Here is a 21,937-nt window from a genome sequence, read left to right as displayed (position 1 = left end):
TTTTTTCTTATTTGTTACTCAGGAATCCAAGATAAATATTACTTAGGTTTATGAGGCAAAAGGCATTTGCTGTTCATCTCTATTAACCACTAAGGATTTTCACTTTTTTCAGCCTAAGGCCTCATTATGGGGGGAAAAAAAGGTTGTATCCTCGAAGTCGTTTCCCCAGAGAAATCTCGCCTGGCTTCGTCTCTCTCTTGTAGGCCATGACAAGGTTTCCAGTTAGTGAAAACCTCTAGAAAGAGGTAGCCAATCATTTTTGCTTTGTTGTGTATGTGTTGGCGGTTTGTCTTGTCATTGTTCCCGGCTAGCGAGAGCCCTTGTAACGACCCCACAGCCGCGGAGAACACTCACTGTCAGCCTCAAGTCGCCACCATCTGGACTCCCTTTGTTCGGGTTCTCTACAACGCCGCAATCGGTTCTCGTGCAGACTTCTGAATAAGACGTTGTAGCCTAACTATACGTACCTGTCACTTCGGGCTATTATTACTGTATCTAGTTTTATAAAGGAAAATTTAAGCAAGATATATTTTTTTTAATACCTAGTTGATGATTTGAAATGTATTCGTTTACAGATTTTCGAAGGGAGTTTATTGAGTGCGGTAAATAATTTAACAGCTTATTCGATGTCCTATGAAGTTAGAATTAATATACTGAACTATAGTTTTCACAAGATTCTTTTGGATATTAGAAACTCGAGTTAAATCACTCTTGGCAAGAATTGTACACCATTCCATCATTGTTTGCCTCCTGTGCTAATAGCAGTAATTGGTGGGCACACGAATAACCAAATCGGTTCCAGCCTAAGGCCTAAAGCACAACATAAAAAAATGGTTCATCGTGTTCTTTAAAAAACATGGCGCTGAATACCTAAGTGGTTCAATAAGCTGCCTAGCTTAAGTCCTAAATTTAATAACACACACACACACACACACACACACACACACACACACACACACACACACACACACACACACACACACACACACACACACACACACACACACACACACATATACATATACATATACATATACATATATATATATATATATATATATATATATATATATATATATATATATATTTTACAACTAATGTATTATGTTAAACATATTGTATGTTTCTACAGCATCAGTTGTGATGCGTGTAAATGTAGCCATGCAGCCAATTCTCACAATTTAACCTCAAAATTAAAGTGGTTTTGCCTAATTGGAAGCAGATATACCCACGCAACCCACCCAACATATCGAAGTTCACTAGTCCAAGAATCCTAAATTTTGCATATCATTTCACTATTGGACAGATTTTTTTCTTTTCTTTGATGCCATTTTTGAAAACATAAAAGTTGCTGTGATTTGAGTCTTTGGACAAGACTTAAATTATGCATTTAATGAAAAATTTGTCAATTTCAAAGCCAAACAAATTAACGACTAAAGCTTCATTCCTTGTAATGAGGTAACCACCTTCATAATCTTTGCAAGATTACGAAGCAAGAAAATGTTACCTTTATTTGCAGCATTTTCCACTGCTCTGAGTCAGCATATTTTACTTTTGTTTACTGCACAGGATTGACGAATTTATTACAAACTTGTACAGTATAAACCCGAAATTCGCGTTATCTAATATTTTAATTAAAAATGATAAAATTAAAAATTAAACAAAATTTAAAAATATTGGTCACAAGTTGATGTTACTTCAATGGACTATGGTTTAGTGTGTGAGAAGGAATGATAGGTCCTATAATGGAGATGCTGTGTTACTAATTTTACAATGTATCTCCTCATGCCTTGCAATACTGTACTTCCAATCACAGGATGGCAGATAGGAGAATAGGGAAGATCTACTAACTGTACTGATTGATTTTATTACCCTGGGGTAAAAGTAATTCGGCGAATTCCTCACAGAGTAAAATGTTAATTTCACCTGTTTGGGGATCCCAGGGAATGACAGGTACCAACCTTTCTAGCTTGACTTGTATTTATAAAAAAGTAAAATGAAAACCTGTTTAACACCTATGTACTGCACATGATTATTTTTTTTAACTATAATCCTAATGAATTTTATTTTTGACATCTTAGTGCTTTCTGCCATCGAAAGGGAAATTTTAAAGTATTATCTAATAATTTAAAATTTTGCAGTTAGGGCTAAACCACTGTCATTACCTTTTGACCTGAGTGGGTTAAGAGTAGGAAATTCCCCTGAGAACAATTACCTGTATATTAGAGTCTTTCCGGTTTAGGATGATTGAAGTATGTAACTCTCAAATTTTATGTGTTTCCGCTGCCAGACTTACAAAGCTGGTAGAACATTCATCCCAGAGTTATTGGAATGTTTACGTGTAGAGCTGAATTTACACCTGCATAGATTTAGGTTTCAGAAGATACTTACAATCAGAGTCCTATGATGTTCTTTATCTTGTAATGAATGACTGTTTATAATTTGAGAATGTTAGTTCTACTGTTCATCAGTTGGCATAGTTATATCATGGCTCGATTAGCAAAGAGTTTTTTGGAATATTAATACATGTAGTTAAACAAAAAAATCTTAAAGAACCAATGCCTATTTAGCTTAATATTGTATACCCAGTGCAGGTATATAGAATATTTCCATGTAAAATCATAGGCCTACCTACCTTACAAAGAAAGATGCCAATAATTTTGTTAAATAAAAACATGACCATTTGTTAGGTAGGTAGGTGCATGAGATACCATTTCTTCCCATTTCTTCCGGGACATGCTTTGTTATGGATAGCATGGTGACATGGGTATTCCGTAATTGTAATCTTGATGGTATATAATTCTGGGCTCTGAACAAATGCAAACTTAATTTCTTAATATATTAAGTTTTTGTTTAATTTAATTTACACTTCTATACATTATAATTTTTTTTATGGCTTATGCAATCCTTCCTTTAATAGACAATTATCCATTGATGGGATAATCTATATAATGGTACATAAAATGTATATGATGGTATATTAATAATATATGTATAATAATAATGCTATATAGTAATGGTGTATTATAAGATATATTTCAATATCAAAGTTTAATTGAGACAATGACTTTTTTTTTTTTAGTTTGAGATAATATAAGAGTATCATAATGAAATGTGGTCATTTCCATAGGGCTTGGCTTCGGAGCGCCATCACGTTGCTGCTGTTGATGGTGTTGACTTGGACGCTGGGCCTACTCTACCTCCACAGACCCTCTCTCCCCATCGCCGCCGCCTTCTGTGTCCTCAACGCTCTCCACGGAATTTTCATCTTCGTCTATTACTGCGTCAGGAATCAAAAGGTAAGACGAGAGAGACTCAATTGAAAGACTTGCTTGTTTTGTTTGATTTGCTGTTCCATGTCTTTACACCAGCTAGTTTATATCTTTTTGTTTTGTTTATTTGTTTGTGGCTAAAGCATGGTAGTATAAAAAGTTTCATGGACTACTACTATTTTTGTTTTAATCAGTTTGCTGTGTGGCTGCTTAATGCTTTAGATGTTTTGCTTCAGCTTTTAAGTTATTTTAAATTTAATTGTGGTTTGTGAGTAGAGTAGTGGAGTGCTCTTGTGAGCGCTGTAGTAACTTTGTGTCTGTCTGTCTGCGCGTAGGTGCGGGAATGGTGTCGGTCTGCAGCGGAGCGTGAGGCTTGGCTCCCGCAGGCGGTGCGGGGAGTCTTTGCCGCAGAGAAGCAGACCTACAGCCCCAATAACAACAACACCAACCCCCACCCCGCCATCTCTCACGCCCTCAATCACGCCCTGGCTTCGCCCGCCCTCAACCAAGTGGGTAGCAACTCATGCCGAGACCCGACCACCACCACCACTACCCTCACCACTTCCCCGTCCTTAACCTCATCCTCGAGTTCTTCCTCCTCCAGAAGTTCTCCTCCAACACCTGTGGAAGGCGGACCACCTCCCTTGAATCCCTCGAGCTCCCCACCCCCACACAAGCATCACCACCACCACCCCAGAGAATCCCGAGGTGTGGCGCCACGCCCCCCTGGCCCCCCCGTGGCGCCAATGACAACAGCAGACTCACCGTCAGGTACACATCAACCCTGTCTGATTCCGGGCATCCTGGCTTGCTCCTCCTCCTCCTCCTCCTCTTCCTGCTGGTACTAATGCTGGTGTTACCTGGAGAGTGTTGCTTGTCCCGACAGGTGTCCCGTGGTGATGGTGTGTGGTGATGGTGTGGGGAGCTTCTCTTCTGCCTTAAGCTGCACATATTGCAAATAGCTCATTAGTGGCTTTAGTACAATACAGCTCTTGCACATCTTATTCATTTAAGTTTGGCTTTATTTTGTCTTCTGTCTTGCTGCTTGCTTACTTTATTATTATTATTATTATTATTATTATTATTATTATTATTATTATTATTATTATTATTACTCTTATTATATACAGTGTATATAGTTATACTTAATAGCCAGAGTTGCCTAACAAGCCAAATTTCCCTTTTTTTATATTTATATTATATATTTTCAAGTTTGTATTTTCAAATTTAATTTGTGTAAGAAGATGCATTCATTTCAATAAACATGCTAAGCAAAAGCTTAAATCGAACATATCTCACTTAACTTAAATGTTCACTTTTTTTTAATGCCAGAAATAGGTGAAACAAGGCCTAAAATAATTTAGTACAGTAAGATTTTTGCAGAGAAATATGGGCACACAAAACTGTCCTGGCTATTAGGGAAAACCTTGTTGCCTACTCAAGATCTCTTGGGAAGAAGTGAGAATGTGGTACATAGAGTCTTATGGACATGTAAATGTGATTATATAAGATAAATGGTAAATGGTGAAAAGATTAGAAGTAGGTATAGAGAATAAACAAATCCACAAGGGCCATGACGAGAATTCGAACCTACATCCGAGAGCATCCTAGATGCTGCCTTAATCGACTGAGCTACGACATGGTAAAAAAGAATTGAAACCAGAAGTTCTACTGAACGTGTGGTGTAGAGAATACTTTGCATGTCAAGAGGGTGGAGGTGTTAATGGAGGCACTAATGTGACCAAGGTTGGACTTGAGGTATTGAGAGAGTACAAAAGTACAAGATTGCATGGAAGACATCATCATCAAAGCAAAGCAACATCAGCAAAGAAGCTAAAATAGGGAAAGGAACAAGTCTTGCTGAGGCATGTTTAGAAGTGATTCAATTACTGTGGAGGTAAAAGAATGAAATGTAGAGAACTTGGCACAGAGCGTGGACTAGTAGTAACATGAAAGAGAATTGGAAAACAGCAGTGATAGTACTACTGTATACAAAATAATGAGATTATGGCAAGTGTAAGACCTTTATAGACATCAATGTACTAAGTGTATGTGGCAAGAAAGTTACTGGAATAGTTCTGGAAATGAACAAGGTGTTTTCCGTGTTGAAAGAGGGTGTATAGATCAGATATTTGGCATGAGACTTATTAAGAAAGTCTACGAGAATATGAATATTGACTGTAAGAGTTAGGTCAGTGATTTTGGCACATATCTTCTGTTTCTTGGGGGTTTTGTCACTGAGGAAGGACATTTAAAAATGAATTTTCCAAAAGTTCATTTTTACACCTATTCTGTAATGAATCTGACAAGTCTAACTTAGCATTCTCAGAGGCAGTGGGGAATTTAATTAATAATAACAATGCAGCAATATGTATAATAAAATATACATACATATATGTATGCATACACACGCACACACGTGTGTGCATGCATATATACACACACACACACACACTATGCTAGATTGGCCAACATAAGAACTGCCTTTAGAAACTTGTGTAAGGAATTGTTCAGGACCTTGTATACCACTTATGTCAGACCAGTCCTGGAGTATGCAGCTCCAGCCTGGAGTCCATACCTAGTTAAACACAAGACAAAGTTAGACAAGATTGAGAGGTATGCCACTAGACTAGTTCCAGAACTGAGAGGTATGAGCTATGAGGAAAGGCTAAAGGGGTTAAACCTCACGTCCTTGGAAGACAGAAGAGTAAGGGGAGACATGATAACCACCTACAAAATTCTCAGAGGAATTCCAATTGACTGGAATTGAATTTGTCAGAGGGTTGACAAGGACAAACTGTTTAGCATGGGTGGAACATGAACAAGGGTACACAGGTAGAAATTTAGTACCCAAATGAGCCACAGAGACATTAGAAAGAATTATTTCAGTGTCAGAGTAGTTAACAAATGGAATGTATTAGGCAGTGATGTGGTAGAGGCAGTCTCCATACTCAGTTTCAAATGTAGATTTAACAGAGGCCAATAGGCTCCAGAATCTGTTCACCAGTTGATTGACAGTTGAGAGATGGGACCAAAGAGCCAAAGTTCAACCCACTCAAGAACAACTACGTGTGAACACACACACACACATACATATACATTATAAAGTGTAGAGTGCATGTGTATTATTCAATGAGTACATGTCATTTTCATGGATATTGGGTTGATAATAAATGTTTTCTTTAGTCATATACAGTGGTACTATTTGCTTGAATATACAGTATTATCGCATATACCACATCCCCTAATTTTTTAAAATCTGTCTTTCAGTATCTTCCAACGCTGTGTCAACTCGGCGGAGTGAAGGGGTCCGGGGACACCACACACCCACCTGTGGGCCCCCTTCTGTCCGGGGCCACGTCCACGATGGGGTCTGGGGGCTCCCTTCGTCAGGGAGTCACGGGCCATCTACCCCTCGGCACTCTGCATCAGTCACTTCCTCGCCACCACACGGTCACCCTCCCGCACACCACCACCACCACCACAACCACCACCACCAACCTTCATCACGCCACCCTTAATCACGTTGATGAGGATGCCTCATACAAATCATTTTCTCGTGACTCTGGTCATGGTGGCTCTGAACAGGAAGATTCTCCTCGTGCTGGGTGGAATAACCACCACCACCGCTACTCCAACTCTCTGACAGCAGACCTCAAGAATGCTTATCTTGCTAAACTTAATAGCATAAATGCTGCAGGAGGATTAGATGGTGGTCTCACATTCCCCAACATGGAGGGTGGCAACAAGGTCATCACTGTACCAAACAGCTATACGACACAGATATCACCAGCTGCTGTTCCTCCCGCTGTAGCTGCAATGCTTCGGGGCAATGGCAATACGGCGCGTTCTCATTCTCCTTGGAATCATACATACATGGAGATTGAGACTGAAGCTGACCCTGTGTATGAGGAAATTGAGCGTGAACGTTGGGTAGGTCGGTCTGGAGGTGTAGTTGGTGCTCCCACAGGGCAAGAGACAATGCAGGTATCCGACCTCTCGGATGAAGATGTCAAGCGTGGCACCCCAAGTGACATGAGCCGTCAGTCATCTCGTAGCTATGGTGACGCTCGACCCCTTTTACCATACCATCATGCACAAGGCCATCATTTTGCGAGGAGTCCACAAGATCAACAATTTGCTCTCAGTGAAGAAAGATTACGGGATTTTAATGCTGCACAGATGAGTCGTGATTTGGAGCAACTGCAACAAGCACAACAGCAATTCTCAAGGGAGAATTTAATGACCGTAGCAGTTTTAAATGGTGAGCAGGTTGTGTGTCGTTTGACATCGCCTTCGAATCCACAGGCTCCTCAAAGTCTACCAGTGATACACGAGGGCAGTGGACGTGGTCTTGTAGTGTCTCAGGCAACCCCAGCCACCAACGGCTACCCTGCCCATCTTGTGGTGTCTCGCCCCAGTCAGTACAGACCCCAGCAGTTTAGTGAGTGTTAGTGAGCTGCCGCCTACGTTTTTTGACTATCCCTGTGAAGGATACGAATACCAGACTTGAGAAATTAGCAAGTGTCTTCTAGACTTGTTTATTCACTCGTTCTTACCAGCTTGTGACTTTAGAACAGTCACCATGTGTGTGGTTGATATCAACAGCTGGTGAAATCCTTGATGGTGCAAGGCCATTTTTTTATTATTGCATTTTATGTTCAAAACTTTAGTGAATCTTAATTGCCATTATAAGTGAACCTTGAGTGCATTTACAGCAGGGAAATAGAAAGACTGCTACCAAAGCATTCTCCTACAGTTGTGTTAGTGACAAGAATGGACGTCAAAGCTAGCAGCTACGATAACTAGTCGATGTACTTTTTATTTATTGGTCTCATTTGTTTGTGCCACAGAACTGTTTTAGTTCTGTGAAACTGGTGTTGAAGCCTTTGTGATTTATATATGTAAGAAATGTTCTTTTGTTGAGTGTGGTACATTCCAGAGTCGAGTGTTTAGTTATTTGTTATTCAGTTAAGCCTCAGTGCCACAATGCTCTAAACTTCGCTTCAGAATCACACCAATAAACTTGGATGGCTATTAGAGGAAGTGCCTTTTTCGGTCAGAGGAGTGTGTACATGTATAAAGGAATATTTGGATGTATATTGTTGTAAATAAATATATTTATATGTACGTTTTCTTAATGAAAAGCCAAAGCTTCTAGATGTAGAAGAGTCTTTGAGAGTCATTTCCAACGGGCCTTTTCTTCGCTTAGTGGAAGAGAAACACTGATATGTTTCCTATTACATACTTCACTGGCAGCAGTTCCGGGGCCTCCACCGGCTGTTAGCAGGTACCTCTCTGGGCCAGGCAGTGCCTCACACACTTTACTGGGGCTTCATGACCCTCCCGTTGGTGCCTCTCTTTACTTTATGGTAAATACTGCCATCCAGGTCAGTATCTCGCCTCTACTATTTAAAATATGGCCGAAGCCACTGTTAGGAGGCAGTGTCGTCTAGTCTAGGGTGCTCCTATACTGAATTTTAAAAGACTATTATAGATCCAGACAAGCAGACACTGTTAATACTAGGTAAATGCCACTTGCTTAGCCGGTCCCCGGAACTAGCTTCTGCCACCATCTCTTCTCCAACTCGTGAGCTGTGATACGTTGAATAGATAATCAGTGTAAAATATGACAATAAAATGATTTAATGTAAAAGTCGTTTTTGTTAAAAAAAATTTATTCACCTTAATATCTAAGTCCCTAAATCTATTTTTTTTCCTTGCTCTAAACTGATGATGCAAGTCTCTCATTATTTCTAAACTACTATTTTCCACTATATTGTATTTTCACTTTTTGCATGTATATTTCTATTACTCAAGTTATTTCCAGAAAATTGATTAATGGTCAAATCAGTACAATATTTAATTCTTTGATGGTGACTGTCTACTGTTCTTAAGGTCTGCTACACATAATGTGCAAGTACTTAGATGCTGTTTTTGGCACAGTGCATCATTAACGGCAGTCTTAATTAGTGAGTTCATTGAAAGTTGTATAATAAGGAAAATCAGTAATGTACAGTATTTCATAAAATGTTAATGAAGTCAAAAAAGAGGTAATTTATTTATTTATATTGGTGGTGGTTTGTTGTACTCTGAGCTCAGGGATAAGTCAATATGAATCAGTCGAGATGCATAGTACATTAAACCAACAAGTTTTAGATATTAATGTTTCTTGGGTTATGTAAAGCATTGCCTGAAACTTCTTGAATGCTTTTACATGCAAAAAATATTTTAGGCATTTCTTTGCAATAATGTATATTAATGTAAATAAAGTCATTATGCTATTTTTTAAATGAAGATTCTTTCTTCATTATTTCATGACTTAAGATGCCATGGAAAAGTTTGCTTTAGAATATAAAAATAAGTACTGTAAAGTTATCCATTGTTGGGTACAGTAAGTCTGTTAAACAGTATTATGCTTATTGAAGTATCAATTAGCCAGTGGCTAAGCTTCATACGAATGCAACCCATAACAGTCGCCTAACTCCCAGTTACCTATTTCCTGATACAGTAAGGAAACATTTCCAAACATCTTGCATTGCCTGGGAATCGAATCCAGGACCATGTGCTTGTGAACCGATTGTGCTGATAAGTACAGTATAACGTAAATAACCATGAAGAGTGGCAAGAGCCAGCCCTGGTCTTACATTTAGTAGCGATTGAACTGGATGGTAAAGCAAGTGTCTCATTTTGTACAGGTTGGCTTTCAATCCCCGACTGTTCGAGTGGTTGAGCACCATTCCTTTATTCTGTCCTATTCCAAATCCTTAATCTCGTCCCTTCCAGGTACTCTATGGTCATAATGACTTGGTGCCTACCCCTGATTATACCCACCTTGCATGTATTGGTTAATGATGCTTCTTTAGCATGCACCTGTGTACCTCGTCAGAAACTATCGTTTATTAAAATACTCTGTGCTGTGAATATTATTGAAATAAAAAATCAAAGGAACAATAAAACAGTAAATTTAACTATCACCATTCTGAATGTTAGACAAAGACTATACATGAATACAATAATTATTCAGTATTATAAAGCCAATCGTGTCATTTTTTTTTATTAATTTTAAGAATTTCAACTTGCTACATGTATGATGATCTTTAGATGTTAATCTGATCTATATTTAAAGTGGTTATATATACAGTGCTCCAGTAAATCTTAAATAGTTACGAAGCTGCTTGCATCTTATGAGACCTTATGTGAGGCCCAATTTCGGGTTATTCATGCCTGTGCCACCTTTTGGGTGGCTTAATCTTCATTCAATCAGTGATGCGCAAGACAAACTCTTTATTCGTATGTGACTTTAATAAGTATATATATATACCTTAAAAAATGGCATATTTTCATCCAGACAAACTGTTGTCTTCACTGTTTGGTGTTTAATTAAAAAGAACAAATTATGCTATATATACTATTAAATATAGACTAAATTTATCAAGTAATTTCCAGCCAACATTTATAATGTTAGGAGTGTTTTGCATGTTAGACAAAGTATATACTGTCTGTCTAGCTCATATACAGCCCGCTCCTGTGCCAGGTAAATCCACTACGGGCTCACCATAGCCCATGCTGCTTGGAACTTTTTGTTCCAAGTAGCTACAAGATATTTGTTTGTGTTGAGCTATCAAGTTGAATTGTAAGTTACCTAGCTTGCTCCTGACCTAGCCAAACATGCTCTCAATAACTCGAGCATAAGACATCTTTTCTTAGGTTACTTCAACTGGTAATTAGTTAATTAATTCAATCCTGGTCTCTGGCCGGGCTCGGGGAGTAGAAGAACTCTCCAGGAATGCTCCACTCCCATGTAAATGATATCTAGCTAGAACTGAGCCGCAAGTTGTCATGATATCATTATAGCTTGACTGTGGCACACAGGTTTAATTAGATTAAATATAATGACTTGCCACTGTAGGCTTTTGATAATTACTTAATTGTGGGACGAGTTTAGACAAGCCCCAGTTGGCACAATATGCTAGTGACTAACTGTACATAAAATTATAATAGATTATTATTAAGATACAGTATTTTAGTTCGTGAGTCGTGTGTAGTGTTTTTCATCAATAAACAGGTTCGGATCAACAAACATTTTACCTATGTTCGATAGGCTGTCAAAAAAATATATGCTTTCTGCAATTTTTGAAGTGTTTCCAACAATAAATAAAACACTTAACTGAATTGTGTGTTGAATCGAAGATTTCGAAGTAGGGTTGAAAATAGATTATTCTCTCTCTATTAGGTTGCATTTTAAACTGAATCAACCAAATGGTTAAAAAGGCGAGCTGCTAATATTACGTTAAAGTGCCTTAATAGTGAAGTTTTCTGCGTATGGGCCTTGATAGCTCAAGTGAAGTGCTTGGGTTTATACATATATATATATTTCATGTTCAGTAAAAATAAGTCACGGGAGACATCTCCCGTCACGCAGGGTGCAGTCGCACCTCTACAGATTTCCAGTATCATCTATTAATACTGGTAATGGCTCAAAAAGGCCACTACTTATGGGCTATTCATGCCCGTGCCACCTTTTGGGTGGCTTAATCTTAATCAATCAGTAAAAATTAGTCTCAATTCCATTGGCGTAACAAATCGAGAGAGAACGGGATGTGGAGTCGCACCTCCACAGTTCTCCAGTATCATCTACTGACACTGATAATGGCTCAAAAGAACCACTAATTACGGGCTATTCATGCCCGTGCCACCTTTTTTGGGTGGCTTAATCTTCATCAATTAGTAAAAATTAGTCTCAATTCCAACTGGGTAACAAATCGAGAGAAAACGGGATTGGGGTTTGTTTACATGCCAGTCTTCTCCTCAGCAGTGCAAGGTGAAGGTGTGTTACGGTGTCTTCTCGCTCTTTAAGGACCCTGGGAGATTCTCTGGATTATTTACAGCACGTCGGAAGATCCTCTGAGCATACACAGAAGCCGCAGGTAAGACATTTTGTTTGGTATGTGGTGTTAGGCACAGACAACAGTTTCAACATCTGAGAGGTGAGAGAAACAGTGGGGGGGGGGGGGGGAATACACAATTACACCCTACTAAATTCCATGAAAATATACCAAATTCCAGGAAAATATACCAGATTCCAGGGACATATATCAGAAAGACATGGGGAGACTATTTAGCATCATGGGTGGTAAATAAACAAGGGAACACAGATATTGATACCTACTTGATGGGGTTCTGGGAGTTCTTGTACTCCCCAAGCCCGGCCTGAGGCCAGGCTAGACCGTATTGTTGATATAAGGGCCACGACGTCCCTATAACGTCCCTGTCCCCCTCTTGAGGTTATCTTGAGATGATTTCGGGGCTTTAGTGTCCCCGCGGCCCGGTCCTCGACCAGGCCTCCACCCCCAGGAAGCAGCCCGTGACAGCTGACTTAACACCCAGGTACCTATTTTACTGCTAGGTAACAGGGGCATAGGGTGAAAGAAACTGCTCATTGTTTCTCGCCGGCGCCCGAGATCGAACCCGGGACCACAGGATCACAAGTCCAGTGTGCTGTCCGCTCGGCCGACCGGCTCACTAAAATTTCCCTTGTACCTGATGTCCCTGTTAGGATAAAACTCAAAGCTTTATGGCTCTATCTTATTCACCCGAGTATCAGCCTTCCGTCAGGTTGTTGTTGTTGTTATAGATTCAGCTACTCGGAACAAGTTCCAAGTAGCACGGGCTATGGTGAGCCCGTAACTTACCTGGCACAGGAGCGGGGCAAGTAGCACGGGCTATGGTGAGCCCGTAGTGGACTTACCTGGCACAGGAGCGGGGCAAGTAGCACGGGCTATGGTGAGCCCGTAGTGGACTTACCTGGCACAGGAGCGGGGCAAGTAGCACGGGCTATGGTGAGCCCGTAGTGGACTTACCTGGCACAGGAGCGGGGCAAGTAGCACGGGCTATGGTGAGCCCGTAACTTACCTGGCACAGGAGCGGGGCAAGTAGCACGGGCTATGGTGAGCCCGTAGTGGACTTACCTGGCACTGGAGCGGGGCAAGTAGCACGGGCTATGGCGAGCCCGTAGTGGACTTACCTGGCACAGGAGCGGGGCAAGTAGCACGGGCTATGGTGAGCCCTTAGTGGACTTACCTGGCACAGGAGCGGGGCAAGTAGCACGGGCTATGGTGAGCCCGTAGTGGACTTACCTGGCACAGGAGCGGGGCAAGTAGCACGGGATATGGTGAGCCCGTAGTGAACCTACCTGGCACAGGAGCGGGGGGGGGGATGCTTACGTCAGGGAACTCCCAAGCGTATACACTCTCCTTGGGGTCCCCGGAGAAGTGGGTGTCAAAGGTACAGGTGGAAACTAAGCACCAGATAGAGCTATATATTATAGTCTACTATAGGCTTGCGAAGCAATGGGTGTCCTAGTTCAGTTGGAAACCTTAATTTTGCGGTTTTTGCTGGCAAATTACGATAAAATTCTGCCCGAAACGCTGCGCGTACTAGTGGCATTGCAAGATTGTAAATACTATGCTATGTATTCTCACAAACCCAATGTACCTTCTTGTATATAAATAAATAAATAAATAAATAAATGTGATATAAAATAGGAGCCAGAACATACTCCTGACAAGCAATAAATCAAGAAATGTCTTCCAATAATACTAATTAGTCAGTATTTGTCAATAGGCGGACAGCACGCGGGACTTGTGATCCTGTGGTCCTGGGTTCGATCCCAGGCGCCGGCGAGGGACAATGGGCAGAGTTTCTTTCACCCTATGCCCCTGTTACCTAGCAGTAAATTAGGTACCTGGGTGTTAGTCAGCTGTCACGGGCTGCTTCCTGGGGGTGGAGGCCTGGTCGAGGACCGGGCCGGGGGGACACTAAAGCCCCGAAATCATCTCAAGATAACCTCAAGAAGAAGGCAGTCAACTGATTATGAAATTTTAACCCACGCTATAATAAAAATTATCATAACAATTAATATTATATGTTGTGGGGTTATGCATGGGCCTATGTAAGGTTGGGCAAGCTGTTTGGGCAACGTTGGTTTAGGGCGTGTTTACACAAATGTTCTCAGGCTAGGCTCGTTAGATCGCCGGTCATTCATCCCGCCCCCCCCCCCTCCCCCCCAAGACACATTCATACCCCCCAAGACGCATTCATACCCCCCAAGACGCATTCATACCCCCCAAGACGCATTCATACCCCCCAAGACGCATTCATACCCCCCAAGACGCATTCATACCCCCCAAGACGCATTCATACCCCCCAAGACGCATTCATACCCCCCAAGACGCATTCATACCCCCCAAGACGCATTCATACCCCCCAAGACGCATTCTTCCCCCCCAAGACGCATTCTTCCCCCCCAAGACGCATTCTTCCCCCCCAAGACGTATTCTTCCCCCCCAAGACGTATTCTTCCCCCCCAAGACGTATTCTTCCCCCCCAAGACGTATTCTTCCCCCCCAAGACGTATTCTTCCCCCACAAGACGTATTCTTCCCCCCAAGACGTATTCTTCCCCCCCAAGACGCATTCACTCCCCCAAGACGCATTCATTCCCCCCCAAGACACATCCACCCCAAGACACATCCACCCCCCCCAAGACGCATTCCTCCACCCCCAAGACGCATTCTTCCCCCCCAAGACGCATTCACACACCCCCCCCCCCCCCAAGACGCATTCCCCCCAAGATGCATTCATCCCCCCCCCCCAAGACGCATTCATCAGGTTTAACGTATTATGCATTAAAATAGATTTGTTCTTGTACATAAATTCATATTTGTATATATTAAGTTATATATATAATTAGGCGTAGGTTAGATGCTTAGGTTGTTGGAGATTATTCCTTCCGTCTCCCGGCAATGTTCAGCTGTTCATTCCATGCAGCGGTCGATCTCACAGTCGCATCATAAATCATATAGACGATGTTATTGTTGTTTTAGATTTGGCTACTCGGAACAAAAGGTTCCAAGCAGCACGGGTTATGGTGAGCCCGCAGTGGACTTAACTGGCACAGGAGCGGTGCTGTAACTGGGTCAACTACGTTTCACATGTCTGAGGTTGTAAGGCTAGGCTTAGCCTAGCCTAGCTAAGGATAGAAAGTACATAAACACGTTACTTACGTAGTACGTTTTTAAGTGATTACCACGAATGTGTACATATCCCTGAGTTTATCCCTGAGTATCCCTGAGTTTACCCTGAGTATCCCCCTGAGTTTAGGTTGCAATTTTTGTTGTTCGATCTATTTTTGTAGGGGTCCACAGGAGAGAACGTAGTGGTAGGGTGAATCCACATGTGAGAAGGTGGTTGGAAAAGGGTAAATGACACAAAAAGGGTAGGAACCACTGCCCCAGGATGCAACCCACAACAATTGCCAAAATCCCGGGTACCAATTTTATTGCTGGATGAACAGATGAATCAGATGAAATGAAACTTTACACAGTTGTTTCTATCCTGTTTGCGGATTAAATTGAGGTCCCTTGGTTGTGAGTCGAGAGCTTAGGCTACAGTGCTTGAAACCTATGACTTATGCTTGAAATTGACCAGCACTCTCCTAGCTGTGTGCTTGTAAATACCCAAGACTAATTCTCGAATAGTTTTGTGCTCCGTCATATCTTTTAAAGTTGTATGTGGAGTCTGCCTTCTCCACTTCACTTCTTTAGTGAAGTGAATTTCTTTACTTCCAAAAATAATTGGTTTTTGGTCTATGTGGATCATTTGGATGTGTGTGTTTATATAGTACTTGCCTCTTGTGGCGGGGACTCTTCTGGTAACGTCTCCGCTATTAGGATGACTTCATGTCTTCTATCTCTTAGGTACTCTCTTATCCACTGGAACACATTTCCTGTCGTTCCTGCCTGTTTCTCTACATGGATACTGTGTCAAGGCTTTCCTGGCAGTCCAGGTGTGTATAGTCTGCTCATTATTATCTAGTCTGGTATCTTTTTCTGATAATAGCAGGCGTGTCAAGTTTGTGAAGGAAGAATTGCCAGATTAGAATTATTTGTGTGCACAATGTGCACACTGACCAGGGAGACAAGGGTCAGTGGAGCGATGGAGCCTCGTCCCAGGCCAGGTTGGGAGGAGAAAAAACAGTAAATTGAACACAGGTGGTCTTTAAATCCTAGCTGCAAGTGCTACATCACTATAGTTGCTGTGGTAATTAGTAACGTTGCCTAAAAATTAAAACACATAATTGGGGTGATGAATGTGCTTGCCATTATTTTTTGTCTATTGTAAATGATGTCATTTGTACCTTACCGTTATCTTAGGCTAGTGCCTTTTAAAATCAAATCACTGGTTCTGCCAGGCGAAAGAGCATTCAGTACAGACTCGGAGCTGTAAGGAGTACCGCCGGGCTCACCTCCATCTTCTAATATATCTTTATAGTACCGGCCTTAGCATTACGAGAAGCAACGAGCACAAACCACATTTCCGAAGACAAACGATATTCAAGTAGGACTAATAGCAAGATAATAATGACACATTGGGCGTGCTGTCTTGTGGTTAATAGCTCGATAATTAATACACTTAAGAAACTTTTGAGACTGTTAGTTATTTATGAAGGGCGTGGCTCCTTCCTCCCCTGGAACTTGTAGGCAATCACCGCATCATCCAGAAATTCAAATCAGGTTTTAGCGTAGGTAATGGAAGCAGCATGCCATGAATAACAATGTTGATGAGGCACTTTGACTACCTGGTTTATGATATAGTATTAAAGATACTATTAAAGATTATTTGCCACGAGAGAAGCGTACCAGAAGCTGGTACTTCTCTGCGTGGTGGTTGTATGGAGGAGCCTAGCATTGTGTGGGGCCTCGTGTTGGTGATTTGGGTTAGTTGCATGATGGTGATTGTGTGGGGGCCTCGTGTTGGTGGCGTTAGTCGCAGGATAGAGCCTAGCATTGTATGAGGCCTCGTGTTGGTGGCTTGGGTTAGTCGCAGGATAGAGCCTAGCATTGTGTGAGGCCTCGTGTTGGTGGCTTGGGTTAGTCGCAGGATAGAGCCTAGCATTGTGTGGGGCCTCGTGTTGGTGGCTTGGGTTAGTCGCAGGATAGAGCCTAGCATTGTGCGAGGCCTCGTGTTGGTGGCTTGGGTTAGTCGCAGGATAGAGCCTAGCATTGTGCGAGGCCTCGTGTTGGTGATTTGGGTTAGTCGCAAGATGGAGATTGTGTGGGGCCTCGTGTTGGTGGCTTGGGTTAGTCGCAGGATGTAGTCTGGCAGTGTTGGTCCCCTGCTGGCAGCTCTGGTAATTAATGAGACTGTTCGGTTGGTGGGAAAACAGTCCCGCTCTGTAGAAAATATAGGTCGTTAATAACTATAATATCATTGCCAGAATATCATCCACACTGCAGGTCCGTTTTCTCCAGCACCAAATTTATCAGGTACAAACCCACGCACCATAACTTTCTTAAACCTGTCCTTAGTTGAAATTAACAAACTTCCCTATGCTACTAATGCACTTAATAATTATTCACAAATTGCATCATTATACACAAATTGCACCATTATACACAAATTGAATCATTATACACAAATTGCATCATTATTTAAAAAAAAAAGTACAATATTTTCTTGGGTTTGAAGCATTGTTTTAATTATAGGGACATTTTGCTTTTGGGTATACTAAATTGATTGTTTTTCTATGCATGTATACCATGGTAAACAAAAAAAAGTGTAGAAGGCAACACAGTTTGAGTAAACAGGATGATTACGAAGATATAGCTCTTATCAAAAGTGTAACCACAGCCTAAGCAGTGAGATAAAAACACTATTTCTAAAAGCGTTTGTTTACACAGCAGATGTGTGACTTCCGCCATGCGCTTAGGGTTTCGTCAAAGAGATTAGTTATTTTTTTTTTTTTTACGTAAGTTATCGACGTCCCCGCGGCCTGGTCTCTGATCAGGCTTCCAAGTTGGTGGTGTGGTCAACCAGGCTGTTAGACGCGACTGTTCGCAGCCTGCGGTATGAATTACAGCTCAGAAATCCTTTGGAGCTGTACCGTTTGTCAAGTTCTCTTTTCAACAGCGTGAGAGATCGGCTAGTTGTGGTACTTACATTTAGAGGGAGTGTGAAGAAGTCTTGGACCCCTTGATGTTGATAAAATTCTCTCTCAGCGTACCTATTCACGTCTGCTTTTGAATGGGGCTTTGCACATCCATGCCTTCTGATCTTCTATGAGTTATTTCCATGTGCAGATTTAGAACCAATCCCTATAATATTTTCCAAGTACAAATTTTTCTGAATCACTACCGCCTGCACATACGGGAATACAGATTTAATGGTTTAAGCGTCAATAATTCAGATATTTTATTGAATGGATTCTGGCAGTACAAGACCCTTGCACGTTCTCCAGTCAGCAATTTCGCCAGGAACAGAAGACTCCCGTTCACCCTCCTAGTATTCTTACAGCTTTTCCCTACCCATAGCCCATCGTAAGCCATACCCACTAGTTTTCCCTGGAACACAATTCAGCAAGCACATAATAACGAGATACCTAATTACTGCCGGGTGAACAGGGGCGAACAGTTAAGGATTGGTGCCCAGTCAATTCTCCCTGGACAAGTCTGATACCCTAGACTAATTCGCTTGCGAGGCGCGTGTGATAGGCACTACGTGTAGGCGTGTATTACCACTACGCCACCACTGACTAACTATGAGATCCTGCTACTGTCTGAGATCACGAACTTTGCCAATAACGGCTTAGCTGGCCTAATTCCTAACGAAAACATACTCTGGTACATTACTATGCTCCCAGACCAAGACTTATGGTGGTATCAGACCCTATTGCCACGGGCACAAACACCCTTCAGCGCCTCGTTGGCAGGGCTGTCAGCAGGAGGGTCCACACAGAAGCTGTAATGCTGCTGTAAGCAAATCAGTGCTTTGCATGTCACATAAGATCAGCCCAGGTGGACACTGGCCTGTTTCAGTAACCCTGCAGACACGGCAGTATTAAAACTAGACATCAGAAATACATTTAAATATGTTAAAAAAAAGATTTAGTTTAACACAAGGGATTTGACACTGTTGTTTGGGAGCACGTAATAATTTATACGGAAAATACCTAGCAAGGATGTACTGTCTCATTCATCTGTTAAGGATGTTATAAACAGGTTGATCCACTCACAAAGTGCCTGACCTTACCCAGCCAACATTCTTGCTCTACAACCCATTCTCCTGAAGTGATTAGTATCAATAGTAACTATTTGGTCGAAATTATTTGTGTGTAGTGGTGGACCACAGAAAAGTTAAATTATTGAAGTTTTAATTTTATTGAGTCTGGGAGAAATAAAGCTAAAAAACCCGAACTTAAACATTCCTTGGCCTAGTATGGCACATATATGTACTATATTAGAACTAAAATAGCGTGTATTAGGGCTAGGATGGCTAGGAGAGGTTAGGTTCTGTATGTTGCTTTTAACAAAAAAAGTTGCCCATTTGGCCAAATTCAGTAATACAAAACGTCAATATTTTGAGTGGGCCATCACTACATATTGGTACTTTAGACCAAGTGATTACCATAAGTACTTCAATTTTAGGCGGATGGGCTGGTTTCCTACGGTGTGTAGCGTTATTAGGCAGCCTCAGACCAAGAGAATAGGTAACATCAGTGAAAACACTCAACCTTACTATGAAACACTGGCTATTGGGCCAAGCAATACTCTCCGTTAGATATATTTTTTGTTTTGAGTGATGGGTGTTTATATAAGCATTGCGAAGGCAGTATAGATTAGGAATAAGTGGAAGAAATTCTACCAGGGATCGCGTTGGCGTCGGAGCCGGAAACGCACATTATGCGTTTCCAACTTGTTCAACGGGCAAGTGATACATTTGTTGTTATTCATTATATCAGGTCATTGAAGGAGCGTGTCAGTGAAAGAAGCTTGCAGCATCCCAAGGGGCTTCTCCCTCCCACCCCCTCCCACCGAAAAATTAGAATTAGGCGGACTAGGATAGTCCCAAAGTTGAGAATATTGCCTCAGTATTTGAGATTGATCTTAAGGAAGAGAAAGGCCGCCTCCTACGTACGACAACTTGTTATACTGAAAATATTCCGTTTGCATTTGCTAATTCCTTCCCGTGGCACTAACTTTGACCTTCATTTCATTCATATTAGCGTTGTCCTTTGTCTTGCCAGCAGACGGGAGACATCTCCCGTCACGCAGGGTGCAATCGCACCTCCACAGATCTCCAGTATCAGCTCTTGATACTGGTAATGGCTCAAAAGGGCCTCCACTTACGGGCTATTCATGCCCGTGCCACCTTTTGGGTGGCTTAATCTTCGTCAATCAATCAATGTCTTGCCAGTCCTCTTCTCGCTCAACACAGATGTATCAGCATCAGGGCATCGCCAGGCCAATATAAACTATCCCTCATTTGTCATAGATCAGAGGGAAAACAAATTAAGTCTTAAGGCGTGAAGACGTCAACTACATCATTAAGATACGTTTTTATGCAACATTTTGCCAGAACACACGAATCTGTATTGCAACTCCTCTGTTGTTTTAACACAGCTGGTGTATAGTAAAGAGCACAGATTTGCCCGAAACGCTGTGCGTCTTAGTGGCTTTAGGCTAGTATATAGCTAGATATTAGTTTTATCTAGAAATCTTCATTTTCTATGTATGTACTTTTACCAGAATAAACATTATTATTAATATGATTATTATTATTATTATGAGTGGAGCGGCACTGGGGTCAGGAGATTAGTAGAGGATTACGGCCTCTGGCTAGGCTTGAGTCAAAACAATGTCAGCCATTAACAGAGTAGAGAGGTTTAAGCTAGGTCAATGTTTGCTGGCATGGCACCTGTAAATATTAATTTCTAACTGGTTATTGGGATTGGATATAGTCCCTAAGGTAGTTTTAAGGGAGCTCATGATAGTGTGTTTTATATTTAGGAGGTGGAGCCTGAAGTTTTTACTACGGCCAGAATACCGTATGTGCGTCAAAGGTCCACGGTTGTTCAATATAGTCGCATATAGTCCTGGGGACCATTCAGGCTTGTTCGCGGTTGTTCAATATATATACCCAGTAAGTGTAAAAATGAACTACAAGAAAAATTAGACACTTTCCTGCAAGAAGTGCGGAACCAATCGGGGTGTAGTGGACATGTGGGCAATTCGGGGAGTAGAAATAGCCCAAGCTACTCTATCCCCTTGAGATGTATTTCTTTCTTATCTCAATAAACATACTTGAACTTGAACTTTCGGGCCGCTTCAAATTACAGCCATTTGGACCAAGCTCTCATAAGTCAAGCCTAGACTGGGCTTAGGGACTAGAAAAACTCCCGGAACCCTCTTTAGGTATTACGGGCTATTCGTGCCCGTGCCACCTCTTGGGTGGCTTACTCTTTATCTTTATCAATCTCCAAGTACATTCCAGGTCCTGGACAGTCTGGAAGTAGCTCCCAGCTCGGGGGGGAGGCGGGTGTGAATCAGCATCACTATATTGTACTGTTTAGAGGAATTGACTGTGAAATATATACTCGAGGAGAAAACCAGAGTTTCTAATTTCAAAATGACTTTGTCCCGAGAGTCAGGTCAGTGTTTGAAGTACCTCACGTAGGGAGGTGAGATAGATCATACATTGAATACAGTTCAGTGTATGAACAATGTATGCTAGTTAATACAGTTCATACATAATCATTGAAGCTGTTAGGATGTACCAAGTTTAGTTTCTGTGTTTAAAATAGTCATTTGGGGAGCCCTCGATACA

The 21,937-nt window shown here is 41.6% G+C and overlaps 1 protein-coding gene and 1 long non-coding RNA gene across 5 annotated transcripts in view; both read left to right on the top strand.

Moving 5' to 3' along the window:
• The window catches only part of LOC123746966 (latrophilin Cirl), a 32,769-nt gene extending 23,841 nt beyond the window's left edge, over window positions 1-8,928 (top strand). For 2 of the 4 annotated variants that reach the window (XM_069317423.1, XM_069317422.1), the window contains exons 5-7: window positions 3,131-3,299; window positions 3,608-3,781; window positions 6,543-8,928. In XM_069317423.1, coding sequence (XP_069173524.1) covers window positions 3,131-3,299; window positions 3,608-3,781; window positions 6,543-7,727 — 1,528 coding nt within the window. In that variant the 3' untranslated portion in view covers window positions 7,728-8,928. Of the gene's footprint in view, window positions 1-3,130; window positions 3,300-3,607; window positions 4,044-6,542 lie in introns of all 4 variants that reach the window. The other 2 variants (XM_069317425.1, XM_069317424.1) reach the window with 2 other exon arrangements.
• Window positions 8,929-11,941: 3,013 nt separating this feature from the next.
• LOC123746934 (uncharacterized) overlaps window positions 11,942-21,937 on the top strand; it is a 72,888-nt gene continuing 62,892 nt past the window's right edge. The window contains exon 1 of the long non-coding RNA XR_006771592.2: window positions 11,942-12,202. This is a non-coding gene — a long non-coding RNA (uncharacterized lncRNA). The remainder of the gene's footprint in view (window positions 12,203-21,937) is intronic.

The sequence above is a fragment of the Procambarus clarkii genome, chromosome 87, assembly GCF_040958095.1.
Source record: "Procambarus clarkii isolate CNS0578487 chromosome 87, FALCON_Pclarkii_2.0, whole genome shotgun sequence".
Taxonomy (NCBI): domain Eukaryota; kingdom Metazoa; phylum Arthropoda; class Malacostraca; order Decapoda; family Cambaridae; genus Procambarus; species Procambarus clarkii.
The sequence above is the reverse complement of the archived record's forward strand: the minus strand, read 5'-3'. Positions and strand labels throughout refer to the sequence as shown.